Source organism: Podarcis cretensis (genome assembly GCF_951804945.1).
Source record: "Podarcis cretensis genome assembly, chromosome: 16".
Lineage (NCBI taxonomy): Eukaryota > Metazoa > Chordata > Lepidosauria > Squamata > Lacertidae > Podarcis > Podarcis cretensis.
This window is the reverse complement of record NC_137186.1, coordinates 16,825,273-16,837,796: the sequence shown is the minus strand read 5'-3', so window position 1 is coordinate 16,837,796 and position 12,524 is coordinate 16,825,273. Positions and strand designations below refer to the sequence as shown.

Sequence of the window (12,524 nt, the reverse complement as noted above, 5' to 3'; positions counted from 1 at the left end):
CAGCGCCCACTTCTTCCCCCCGCCCCCACCAGGAAGAGCATCCTCTAATGGTTTTCTCTCCCCTCTCTTCCCCACCCCTCTCCTGGCTGGGCGCCAGGCAGATTCTCCCCCTGCTGCCAAGTGGCAGGCAAGTGTGCGACTGGCAGCGCCCAAGGCCACCCTGAGGCTGCAGTTCCCGATCCCGGACCTCCGTCCGTGGCCTGAGAGGAGGCCCTGGGCCCAGAAGGCCGTGCGACAGGAGAGCCTGCGCCTGGACCTGGCCGGAGTGGAGCTGCAGGTGGAGCTCGGGCTGGCAGGTGTCACCCAGCTGGAACTTGCCTTCAGTGACCTGCATGGTAAGGAGAGGCTGCTGCAGGACCCCTGCTCCCTCCCTCCCTCCAAAAAGACCCCCATCGGATTTCTCCCTGCAGCCGCCAAGTGGGCGAGGGCAGACGTTGCCGGCGTCTAAACATTGCCTGTATCTGGGCAAGTCAGAAGTGGGCACGCCCCCTGGTACAAGGTAGCATTTGTGTATGAAAGATTCAGCCTCCTAGGAATGGCCCTGTTGTGACAAAGGGGGGCAACGCCCAAGGGTGCCTCTCCCACCACTTCTTCGTCCAGCTGCAACACAACAAACCTGCAGTGCTGCCAGCGGCGGGTCTTACTTGCCAGTAGTTGCTGCCGCCCCTCCCACTTATTGCCACAGCTCAGACAAGAGGGGACCTGGGACGCGCCAAAGCAGTTAACGTTTCCTTGGTGGAAAGGTGGGATTTAAATTCAGTAAATAAACATAAATTCCAAGATCCATGCCCCAACAAGTCCTGAATGCAAGGAGTGGTGATGGTTTGATGCGGTTTGGGTGCCAGCTTTGGAGCGGGTCTCCTTTCGCCCGGGAGTGGGGATCTGAACCCTGATGCTGTTTGGGTGATTTGCAGGCACGTACGAAGGCGCCGAGAAGCTGGCCGTGCCGTGCTTGCGGGTCGTCAAAGCCCCCGACCTGTCCGCCAAAGGGACGGGGAAGAAGTACCTCCTCCCCAAGTAAGTCTGGTTTCCGCGTGCAACCTCCCTTTGCTACAGCAGTCAGGGTGTGCTTGGGTGCTGCCTTGGCGAGGGCATCCTGCTCTCTGTCTCGACGTCTTGGGTCTTTTTTTTTTTGGGGGGGGGGGAAGCATCCACAAAGGTTCTGGCCCCTCTCTCCAGCGCTGTCCTCTCCCCTGGCAGAATCGCGTTGACCCTCCGCCCTCGGGCCAGCGACACTCCCTGGGACTTGGCCCTGGCGAAGCCCGGAGAGATGGAGCTGTCGACAGCCGAGAGCCCCTGCGAGCTGAAGCAGCCGGAGCCTTCGCCCTTCTCCTCCAAGCGGACCATGTACGAGACGGAGGAGGTGAGAGGGTGAAGCAACCCAGGGGGTGGTGGGGTGTGTGTGTGTAGCTGCTAATAACCTAAGGGGGGGGGTCTGCTGGACCAGGCCAATGGCCCACCTAGTCCAGCATCTGCTTCTCACAGCGGCTAACCAGATGACCCCATGGGAAGCCCACAAGCAGGACCCAAGAGCAAATCTCCCTTCTTGTGGCTTCCAGCAACTGGGATCCGGAACCATTGCAGGTTTGGGCTGTGGAGGCAAAGCCCAGCCATCCTGGCTAGCAGCCATTGATCGCCTTCCCCTCCTCCATGTATATGTCAGGAGCTCGTCCTACACTCGAGTAGGACTCTGGTAGAGACACATGCCCAACTGGCATGTTCTCTCCCTCCTGGTCGATCGTTCGGGAGCTTCAAAAGCTTTCTGCAGCCCAAACATCACAGTGACGGATGCCAACAGACATCGGCACACTTAGGGATCCGCAGAGTCTGCGCAGTTCGCATGACGGACCTCAGCAACTCAGCATTTTGGCTAATCTACTTTATTTACATATAAACACACATGGAGCACTGCAACATGGCTCACTCTCTCTCTAGCATCAGACAGCAAAGAGAAAAAACAAAGGACAATAGTCCCACTTCATGGAACACAGTAACACAAACATCCTGTCGCCGTCACTTCCCACTTTGTGGAGTCAAAACGTATACCATCATGTGATAGACAACAATTCCATGACTGCAATCACGGAGCAGGAATTCTAACAGTATATGCCCCCTGTGGGTGGGAGTTTTGTAGTTCTTCTGTGTGGCGTTGGCACCAGCTTCCTGCCAGCTTCTGATCCACCCTGCCCCTCCACTTTTCCCCTCTAGATGGTGATCCCTGGAGATCCCGAGGAGATGGCGGAATTCCAGAGCCAGACGCTAGAGGCCTCCCAGTATGCCCTGGAGGTGACCTTCCCCACCATGCACATCTTCCTCCCCAGTAAGGACTTCTACGAGAGCATCTACAACAGGTCAGAGTCCCGTGCGCCTGGGCGTCCAGGGGGTGGGGGGCAGCAGGAGCCCCTGAGCAAGTTGGGCATGTCCTCCTCGAGGCTCTTCTGCACAAGGGGTGGGAAAGAGTCACAGTACTCAGAAAGCCGAATTTGTCCTTTCCATCGGGGGAATGGGAGGAATCTGCCTTAGACCAGGTCAGGCCATTTGTCCATGTAGACCAGTATTGTCTGCTCTGACTGGCAGCATCTCTCCAGGGTCTTTCATATTTTCTGACTGCTACCTGCTGCCAGGGACTTAGCCCGCCTTCATGACACCTGCTCTGCCATTGAGCTTGTGGCCCTTCCCTTGGTTCGAAACAAGACCTTCAGGGCATCTCTCTCTCTCTGCCCTGCATGGCCATGATGGACACCACGCCCTGATCCTCTAACCTAGCTGGTGGGCTCTGCAGTCCCTGACATTTGCTGCATCCTTGGGATAAGCTTCAGGGGTGGGGAACCTGTGGTCATAAGGACAACAGAAATGTAGCTCTTGAGAACTTTGTCTTCCATGAATTCATACAATCCTCTTTTAAAGCCATCCAAGGTGGTGGTCTTCATTGACTCCTGTGGGAGGGAGTTCCACAGTTTAACTCAACTTATTCACATAGTGCAGAGTTTCTTACTTATTATTACTACTATTATTTATTAAATTTATATACTGCCCTTCACCAAAAAATCTCAGAGCTACCGTGTGAGGTGCGGCTGAGTTGACTGGCATCCAAGGTCATCCAGTGAGCTTCTTGGCCAAGAGGGGATTGAGCCCTGATCTCACCCAGGTCTTTGCCCCGCACTCTAACCACTACACCACACTGTCATGGGACAGGCTGTTCATGCCGACCTTCTTTTCCTCCTCTAGGATCAATAATGATCTCCTGATGTTCGAGTCCTTCAGCCCACCCCCCACCCCCTCCGAGCTTCTGGGGGGCGCTGGGTCCACAACAGCCCCCTTTGTTGGAGAAGCACCAGCAGACACCCGCTGGCAGGAGAACTTCAAGATGTGCAAGTCGGCCTTTAAGCTGGGTGAGGGAGGGCAGCCCCCATGTCGGAGGGTGGGGGGTGGGAGGGAAGGGAGGAGGGTTTTAGTACACACCAGTTCCTTTGAGAGGCAAGACTGGGTCTTGGCCATCACCATCTTGCAACTTGGCCAAGCATGCTTTATATTCTGCTTGGACCTGGCGGGGGGGGGGGCAGCAGGAAACAGGCTCTATTTTGGGCAGTGCAGAGGTTTTTTGGGTCTGTAAAAAAATGCCTTCCCTGCCTTCCTCTCCCTGCCTTCCAGATTCAGATTCTGAAGATGAAGATTCTCACTTCTACTCCGTGGATGAGGCAGCACAGCGGAAGAAGGGGGAACAGAGGAGCCCCTTTCCCCAGAGCTGTGTCTCTGTTGTGCTCTCTGTGGGGAAGGGGAGGGTCACAGCCCTGTGCGATGCCAAGGTAAAGGGGGGTGGGAAGGGAAGAGAGAGAAGGTTACAGGCTGACCACTCATGTGACCCTGAGATGGGGGAGGCATTATTTATTTTATCTGATGTTACTTTAATTATAAAGCATTCATAAACTGTTCAGCATTTTAATAATCCCTAAGCAGTATGAGAAGCTTTCAACCATGTACTGTGGCTAAATTTGGGAAGGGGCATTAAATCTTAGGTTTGGCATAGATCCTTTAGCTTGTTGGCACGGCTGCTGTGTGCTCCCTGCAAGCTAGGGCTTGCTTGAGCCACTAGGGCTTCCTGAGCTGTTGACTATGGTCCTTTGGTCCTGGCCCATGGCTCCTGGTTGCCAGCTCACCTGGGGCTCTTGCCAACCAGATTCCTGTAGGAAACCCTCAGGAAGGATTCGAGCGCAAGAGCCCTCTCCCCTTCTGTTGCTTCCAGCAAGTGGAATTCAGAAGCATTTCTGCCTCCAACCGCAGAGGCAGAGCAGAGCCATTGTGGCTCCATGAATTTGTGTGTTCCTCTAAAGTCATCCAAGTTGGTGACCGCCACTCCCATCTCTCTCTCTCTCTGGCTGTGCAGGGCGAGGGGGGCAAGAAGCTGGAGGGATCTCACGGCGAGCTGGTCCTGGACGTGGAAAGCGGCAGTCTCTTCAGCGTCTCGCGGTACAAGGGTCGCGAGGACCTCGGCTACTTCTGCATTGAGGCAGAGAAAGTTGCACTTTATCACAAGGGTAGGTCTCTGGCCCCTGGGCCGCGAAGGGGGAATAGGGGTGTGCCAGGGTCAGTGGGTACTTGTGGCTGGCTGGCTGGGAGGGGTGGTGGCCACGTCAAATGGAGGTTAACCCCCTGTTATCCATCCCTGATAAGGCATCATTTCTCCTTGCCAAATAAGGAAGGATTCGGGACCCTTCGGGGGAGCTGTTCTTTGGAGGGGAAGGTTGCAAACCTCTAGGAAATGTTAACCCAGGATGTCCTCTCTTGTCCCTGCAGCTGTGGTGGAGGACTACCTCATGGCGGAGCATCTGAAAATCTCCAACTTTTTGCCCCCGGAGGGGCTCAACCCCACCATTTATGCCTCCCAGGAGGGCCCCATCACTTGGCCCTTGGGGAGCAAGAAGGACGGGCCCCTGAAGATGCTCTCCCTGGCTATCCAGATCAACCTGGATTTGGAGAAGAACATCAAGGTATTGTGACCGTTGGATCCATCTTTCCTGCACAGCCTTTGGGCTGTTGGTGGGGCGATCTTTGGAACTTCCAAACCTGGGGGAAGATTTGTTTTCTTTTATTCCTGCCCCATCCTTCAGGGCCAGCAGCTTGCAAGGTGATAGGTAGGACCACGCTGAGCCAATAAAGGTGGTCGAGTCAGAGGAAATGGCTCTGTCTAGTGCCATTCATTTGTTAAATTGATAGGCCGCTTCGTAGCATAAAGCCACCAAAGTGGTGTATACAGTAAAAAACACAAGCTCTAAGAATCGATTCATTGAACTCTGAAACGCATGACCCCCAAGCCACACAAGAGCCATATTTTCATGAGCTGTTCCTTCACAGCTTTCATAACTTTCAGGTAGCACAGAGGCTGAGCCCATGGGTCCCAGTTCTTGAATCCTACCACTTCTGCCTAATAGAGGTCTTCTCAGTGGGGGCTCCCCCATTCATGGAATGCTTTCCCCGGGGAGGCATGCCTGGCACCCTCACTATGTTTTTAGGGCAAAAACATTCTCCTTCTCCCAGGCTTTTGGATCTGATTTTTTGTGGGGTGGGGTTATATTATTTATTAAAATATTTATATGCAACCATATCTATCTATCTATCTTACACACACACCTCAAAGTGGTTTTGCAACAATAAAAACAAAACCATGCAATAAAACCATAGAAAAGTAAAAAAAACTTGAGTTGGATCTGCTAATATTTATTTGTATTACTGGTGTATTTCAGGTATAGTTTTATTCTATACCTGTTTTGGCACTTGGCCTTTTGATTTTGGTTTGTTTTTTCAAAGTTGCTTTGAGTTCTCTCTTCTGAAAAACCACAACTAATAAATATTAATAATAATTTAAACAGGGGGCGGGGGGAATAGTGAGGTCAGGACATCCCAGATGAACTGCTTCAATACTTCCAACGTTACCCAGGTTGCTTTCTCATCATTCGCCCCTACCTGGTCAGGGTGTTGTGCAGTGGGCTTTTCCCACTGAGAAAAAATCAGAGGCAAAGTGTGCCTTTCAAGGTGGCGCGGCTGCGTGTCTGAATGTGGCCTGAGACCCCTGTTTCTGCCTTGTCTGTTTCAGGAGTTCCTGGTGACGCTGCGCCTTGAAGGGGCCACCATGCGTCATCACATGGCCCTGACCCACCAGAGCTGGTACACGCAGGTGAGGTCTGCCCCCCCCAAGGGCTGTCTGGTCTGTGTAGAGAGGCAGGTCGTGCACTGTGAGGGGTTGAGCACGATTCTTGAGCCAGGAGTTCCACACTTTGCACGATGGGGAAGGGGATCTGGGTCTCTGCTGCCATAGAGGGCTGTCAGCGTTGACCGGTCTCATGCCGAGGGTGTGTGTCCCCGAAATCTGACTGTGCTCATCTGTCCCCTCAGTTGATTGACTTCCTGGATGTCCTGGATGACCCCATCCTGGGCTTTGTGCCCCCGACGGTCATCACAGTGCTGCACACCCACCTGTTCAGCTGTGCTGTGGATTACAGGTATTTATTGGGACATAGGAGGCTGCCTTCTCTGCCAGCTCAGAGTGGCACTCTTTCCCACTTCCTCTTTCAGCTCTATGTGTTTTTCAAGACTCAGATTAATTCTATTGGGTCCACTTTTGGCCCAGATCCCCTGCAGAAGTGTGTGCAACATCTTTCTGTGACGGGTGTGGGAAGAGAAGTGACCAGAGGAGGCAGCCTCTTCCTGCTACCCACAGAGGTCCAGGTGACTTGGGGTGGGAGGATGGCAGCCGCTGTCCAACACCCCTGGTACACTTGAGTTCTGTCTTCTCCCCTGCAGGCCTCTCTACTTGCCAATCCGGGTCCTCATCACAGCCGAGACCTTCACCCTCTCCAGCAACATCATTGTGGACACATCCGTCTTCCTCCTCCGGTGGGTCGTGTCTCAACCTCCTATCCTGCTCTTTCCCAGATTCCTTTCACTTGCACAGAGAGGAGACCTTGAGGCCAGCTGGTTGCAGCCTATGGGACGCACTGGAGGGGGGAGGTCTGGGGCCAAGACAGCTGCTATGATTGCCCATACAGTGGTACCTCGGGTTACATACGCTTCAGGTTACATACGCTTCAGGTTACAGACTCCGCTAACCCAGAAATAGTACCTCGGGTTAAGAACTTTGCTTCAGGATGAGAACAGAAATCGTGCTCCGGCGGTGCAGTGGCAACAGGAGGCCCCATTAGCTAAAGTGGTGCTTCAGGTTAAGAACAGTTTCACGTTAAGAACAGACCTCCGGAAGGAATTAAGTACTTAACCCGAGGTACCACTGTACTTGGAACTTAATTACTTGCACACACACCCCAAAGTGCACAAGGTAGTTTGTCTGCTTCTCTCCCTGCCCCCACTTATTTTATGAGGTCACTTGGGGCAACAGACGGTGAGTGGCTCAAAGCCACCCAGTCCCTTCTATGGCTGCCTAGCAGCTTTTGAGCTGTTTAATTCACAACAACCCTCTGAGGTAGGATATATTCCGCCCCCGTCCCAAGGGTTTATCCCTCTCTATTGTGTCCTCCTACTGGCTGGCAAAGCGGGAGTAGGCGCTGCAGATCAGGTGCCTTCTCCCTTTGGAACACCCCCAGTTTCTGCAGGCACAGCTTAAGCAGCTATTGGCTCCTCTTGACCTGTTTCCCCCCAGGATGCTGCTAACCAGCCACCCTGTTCTCCCCGCAGGTTCATTTTGGATGACTCGGCCCTTTACCTCTCAAACAAATGCGACACAGAGATGGGCGACCTGAGGAGAGGTAATGTTGCCAGGCTTTGGCTCTCCCTACATAAGAACATGAAGAGGAGAGCCTTCTGGATCAGGCCCATGGCCCATCTAGTCCAGCATCCTGTTCTCAGGGAGCACCTGAAGAGCTATGCATTCCCTGCCCTCACCTTTACCTGGAGATATGCCGGCGGTCCCATCTAGGACCTTCTGCAGGCAGACCAGCTTCTCTGACGCTGGAAGTAATGCTCCTCTCTCTGTCTAGGACCTTCTGCAGGCAGACCAGCTTCTCTGACGCTGGAAGTAATGCTCCTCTCTCTGTCTCCTGGTCTCAGATTATGTTTGCGTTGTGGATGTGGACCTTCTGGAGCTGGTGATCACCACGTTTAAGGGAGCCACGACAGGGAAGCTGGTGAGTTCTGAGACGCCTTTATGGGGGACGCAGGAAGCCACCTTGCAAGGAGGGTTTGCGTCTCTAGTCCAAGTTGCTTGCTTTCTGTGGAAGTCCCTTCCGTGGGGAGCAGAAGTCCTGACTCACCAGGGCTGGGAAAGGGGCTGATGGGAACAACGTCTTCCATCTCCTTTTGAGACGTAGGCAAAAATAACCTAAGAGGAGCTTTCTGGATCAGGCCTCTTGTCATAGGCTCATAGAGTTGGAAGGGACCTTGAGGGTCATCTGGTCCAAACCCCTGCAATGCGGGAATTTCAGCTAAAACATCCCTGACAGATGGCCACCCAACCTCCACTGTGGAACAGCTCTCACTGTCAGAAAGTTGTTCCTGATGTTTAGTCAGAAATATTATTATTATTATATTTATTATATTTATTTATTCATTCATTCATACATACATACATACATACATACATACATACATACCCCACCCATCTGGCTGGGTTTCCCCAGCCACTCTGGGCAGCTTCCAAAAAAGTATACAGTGGTCTATTAAAATACACTGATCCACTATAACATTTGCGTTAACATACACCAAGATAGAATTGCTAGTGTCTCCCTTAGCATGACACATGATGAACCTGGTATAAGAAACAATCCCATACTGTTTCTACCAGGAATGAAAATCACCTTCCTTGTAACTTGAAGCCCCTGGTTCGAGTTCTACCCTCCAGAGCACTGTTCTCTCAGCGGCTGCCCAGATGCCCATGGGAAACTGGCAGGCAGCATCTTAGCACAAGCGCCCTCTCCTCTCCTGCGGTATTCAGAAGCACTGCTGCCTCTAGTTATGGAGCAAAGCCATCCTGGCTAGTTGCCATCAGTGGCCTCGTCCTCCTTAACAATAGCTTCCTCCTCCATGAACATTTAATACACGTACCACATTTTATCCTTTTAGATGGCCAGGCAGAGCACAGCTGTTGTGGCCAGCAGCCATCGATAGCCCATGAATTTCTCCAATCCTCATTTTAAACATCCAGACTGGGAGCCAGCAAGAAGACATTTGTCTGGGGCGATTTTTTTCCTTTCTTTTTTTAACACACACACTCTCTCTCTCTCCCGCTTTGGTTCAGACCCGCCCTCTGTTTGAGCTCCGCTGCTCCAACAATGTGGTCCATGTGCACACCTGCGCAGATTCCTGTGCAGCCCTCGCCAACCTCATCCAGTACGTGGTGAACAATGGGGACTTGCACCCCCCGCCCCACCATGACAGCCCCACAGAGATCGCCGGCCAGAAGGTGCAGGTGAGTGCCAAGTGGGTGCGGGGGGGGGGCTGGGGTTGCTGCCACCTCCAACCGTAAGCTTGTGTTTTTAGTTTTTTATTTGGACCATTTATATACCGCTCGTAGTTAAACAAAACTCTTTTAAGTGGTTTGCAACATAGGTTAAATCATCTTAAATAAACAGCAGATGCCAAAACCAAAAGGAGAGAATTTCTGCATTCTATAAAACTTAACTAAATAGAGTATCCTCGTCAGTATCAGAATAAACATTGCCACATAAAAATCAGCTGTGAAAAAATGCAAGGAAAATCCATAGTAAAGGACTAAATCCAAGCATCCCCTAAAAGATCAGGAAGCAAAATAATTAAAGCAAAAGAAAATCAACTCATTCTTCCCCACCACCATACACCAATCAGTCATCTCATTAAATGAATGGAGCCAATTAAATGCCCAGCTCCCTATTCAGCAATTTGCACAGCTTAATCTAACTAAAGCTAAAAATGCAGATGAAGCAGCAGGTGAGACTTGAAAGCAACCCCCCTCCATTTTTCTGAGTGATATTTTGACTTTGGAACATATTAGAGTTACGATAATTAAAAGTGTGAACAGGATTTTGAAATAGGCGGCCGCAGATGATAAAGCATAAACGATTAATGATAAAATGTTATGTCGCACAGCAGGAAAGAGAGGGAATGGAAGAAGGGTGGGAAGTCAACTTTGTATAAAACTGGAGGTTCATTGGAATGCAACTTGCTTAAAAGTTTTGAAACTTAATACAAATTCATTGGAGAGCCACCTTCCTTGGGTGGGCGTCCTTCTCTCGCCCTTGCCGCTCCCAGTGCGCTCACACCCTCTTCTGTACCCTGCTAGTTGTCTGAGAGCCCGGCGTCGCTGCCGTCGTGCCCACCTGCTGAGACTGCAGCCATCAACCAGCAAGACCTCACGGATGCCCTCATTGACACGGAGCGCAGCCTCCAGGAACTGACCGGAGAGATGGGTAAGGAGGAGCAATAGGGAGTGGGGGTGCAGGAGGGGATGCTTGGCTTTCCCTGGATGATGCTGGGTAGCAATTCTTCGCCAAGCGTTGGGGCAAGATATGGCAGGGTGATGATGATGATGATATTATTATTAATAATAATAATAATAATAATAATAATAATAATAATAATAATAATAATTTATTATTTATACCCCACGCATCTGGCTGGGTTTCCCCAGCCACTCTGGGCGGCTTCCAACAGAACACTAAAATACAATAACCTATTAAACATTAAAAGCTTCCCTAAACAGGGCTGCCTTAAGATGTCTTCTAAAAGTTTGGTAGTTATTTTTCTCTTTGACATCTGGTGGGAGGGTGTTCCACAGGGCAGGTGCCACTACCGAGAAGGCCCTCTGCCTGGTTCCCTGTAGCTTAGCTTCTCACAGTGAGGGAACCGCCAGAAGGCCCTCGGCGCTGGACCTCAGTGTCCGGGCTGAACGATGGGGGTGGAGACCCTCCTTCAAGTGATCAGCTGGGACCAGGGCTGTGGAGCAACAGTTCTCTCCATCCTCCTAGGAGTCAAGCAGCAGCAGCGTCACAGTTCCAGCCAGGCAAAAGCAAGGTAGACATAAGGGCCAAGTAGAGAGGCCAGGAGGCAGGGGGTTGGACTGCATGGCCCTTGGGTCCCTTCCAATGATTCTTCCTGTGATTCTATGATTCCGCCCTCAGGCCTGAGGTTCCCAGTCTGGTAGTAGTAACAATTATTATCAGCAAATGAAGCTTTTTGAGTTTTCTTTTTTTTTAATGTATTTTATTAGCAATTGGGGAAAGGGATACAATGATTATCATCAAATATCTTTTTTTATCAAAATGAAAACATTGATCTATATAAAAACACAAAAAAGGAAAGAAGAAGAAAAAGAGAGAAAGAATGAGAGCAAGAGAGAGAGAAGGAGAAGCAATAAAATGGGAAAGGGAAGAAAAAGAAGGAATAATGTAAGAAAGAGAAAAGCAAAAAAATAAAATAAAGAACCTCCAATTCTTCATCTGTCAGCTATGTGTAATCTCATCCACTCTAATATAACACCTGACAAAACCATCCACTCTAACATGAGACATGTTTTCTGCTCTTGTTTCATGAGGGAATGCTTCCCCCTGATCCCACCTTCAGCTGCGCCTTTTGCGTCTTCCCTGCTGGTCTTCCCAAAGCTCAGAGCTGGGAGGAACACAAGTTGAGTGGGGCTTGCCCTGTCTAATATCACCTTTCCCCCTTTCCCAGGTGACTCCGGGCTCAGGCGGCAGCCCTCCCCGGTTTCTGTCTACCTGTTCCCCGGGGAGAACGGAGCCATGGGCAAGGCAGGAAAGACCCCGGCCCCACCACCCACCCCCGTCGGGGAGGGGCTGGACTTCAGCCCTTCGGAGGACAGTGAGGGCGAGAGCGAAGCCACGGACGACTTCTGCATCCTGGACGCCCCAGGCACAGGAATCCCGGTACGGACTGGCCCTTCTGCAAGGGGAGTGACAAGCCTCAGGCCATCTGCTGTCTCTGGAGCCAAGCCTTTATTTCTGTGGATTTAGCAAAGCCAAGGACCCTTGCCGAACCACCTGTCTGAAGGCAGCAATAGCTTCCAACTTGGATGGCTTTAAGAGGCGTTATTGATGGCTCTGCTCTGCCTCCACAGCTGGATACCAGTTTCTGGAAACTCTGTGCTCTGATCCTGCCTCTTGCTTCCTCTCTCCGCAGCCCCGAGACGGGGAGCCTGTAGTGACAAAGCTCTTGGAAGGCCCCGTTCGCATCCAGGAGGGGCACTTCTCCCGCCCCCTGGGGAGCACGGACCTCCTGAAGGCCCCCTCACGCTTCCCGGTCCCCGAGAGCCGGGTGATGATGCGGGAGATCTCGGTGGTCTGGCATCTCTATGGCGGGAGGGACTTTGGGCTGGGGCGCTCTGCCTCTGGCCACGCCCACTCACCCAGGTGAGCCACTCGCCCTCAGCTGCCTACCTGTTGCTTTGCCACCTGTTTTTTTAATTTAATCCCCTACCCCACCCCAGAAGGTCCCCTTGGTTCGCAAGGAGACCATCCCTAGAGCCTGAAGAGGATGTCTTTGTTGAAGCCTCCCTGCCTAACAGCTGACATGCGGGGAAGTGCAGCAGC

At 51.8% G+C, this 12,524-nt stretch overlaps 1 protein-coding gene across 1 annotated transcript in view; it reads left to right on the top strand.

Moving 5' to 3' along the window:
- Positions 1-12,524, top strand: part of ATG2A (autophagy related 2A) — a 35,904-nt gene that overhangs the window by 12,762 nt on the left and 10,618 nt on the right. Inside the window, exons 15-31 of the mRNA XM_079956303.1 lie at positions 98-335; positions 915-1,017; positions 1,201-1,363; positions 2,209-2,351; positions 3,229-3,392; positions 3,652-3,806; positions 4,385-4,535; positions 4,795-4,988; positions 6,092-6,172; positions 6,391-6,497; positions 6,799-6,891; positions 7,684-7,754; positions 8,056-8,132; positions 9,242-9,412; positions 10,262-10,388; positions 11,650-11,861; positions 12,115-12,344. Of these exons, the coding sequence (XP_079812429.1) occupies positions 98-335; positions 915-1,017; positions 1,201-1,363; positions 2,209-2,351; positions 3,229-3,392; positions 3,652-3,806; positions 4,385-4,535; positions 4,795-4,988; positions 6,092-6,172; positions 6,391-6,497; positions 6,799-6,891; positions 7,684-7,754; positions 8,056-8,132; positions 9,242-9,412; positions 10,262-10,388; positions 11,650-11,861; positions 12,115-12,344 (2,480 nt within the window). The remainder of the gene's footprint in view (positions 1-97; positions 336-914; positions 1,018-1,200; positions 1,364-2,208; positions 2,352-3,228; positions 3,393-3,651; positions 3,807-4,384; positions 4,536-4,794; positions 4,989-6,091; positions 6,173-6,390; positions 6,498-6,798; positions 6,892-7,683; positions 7,755-8,055; positions 8,133-9,241; positions 9,413-10,261; positions 10,389-11,649; positions 11,862-12,114; positions 12,345-12,524) is intronic.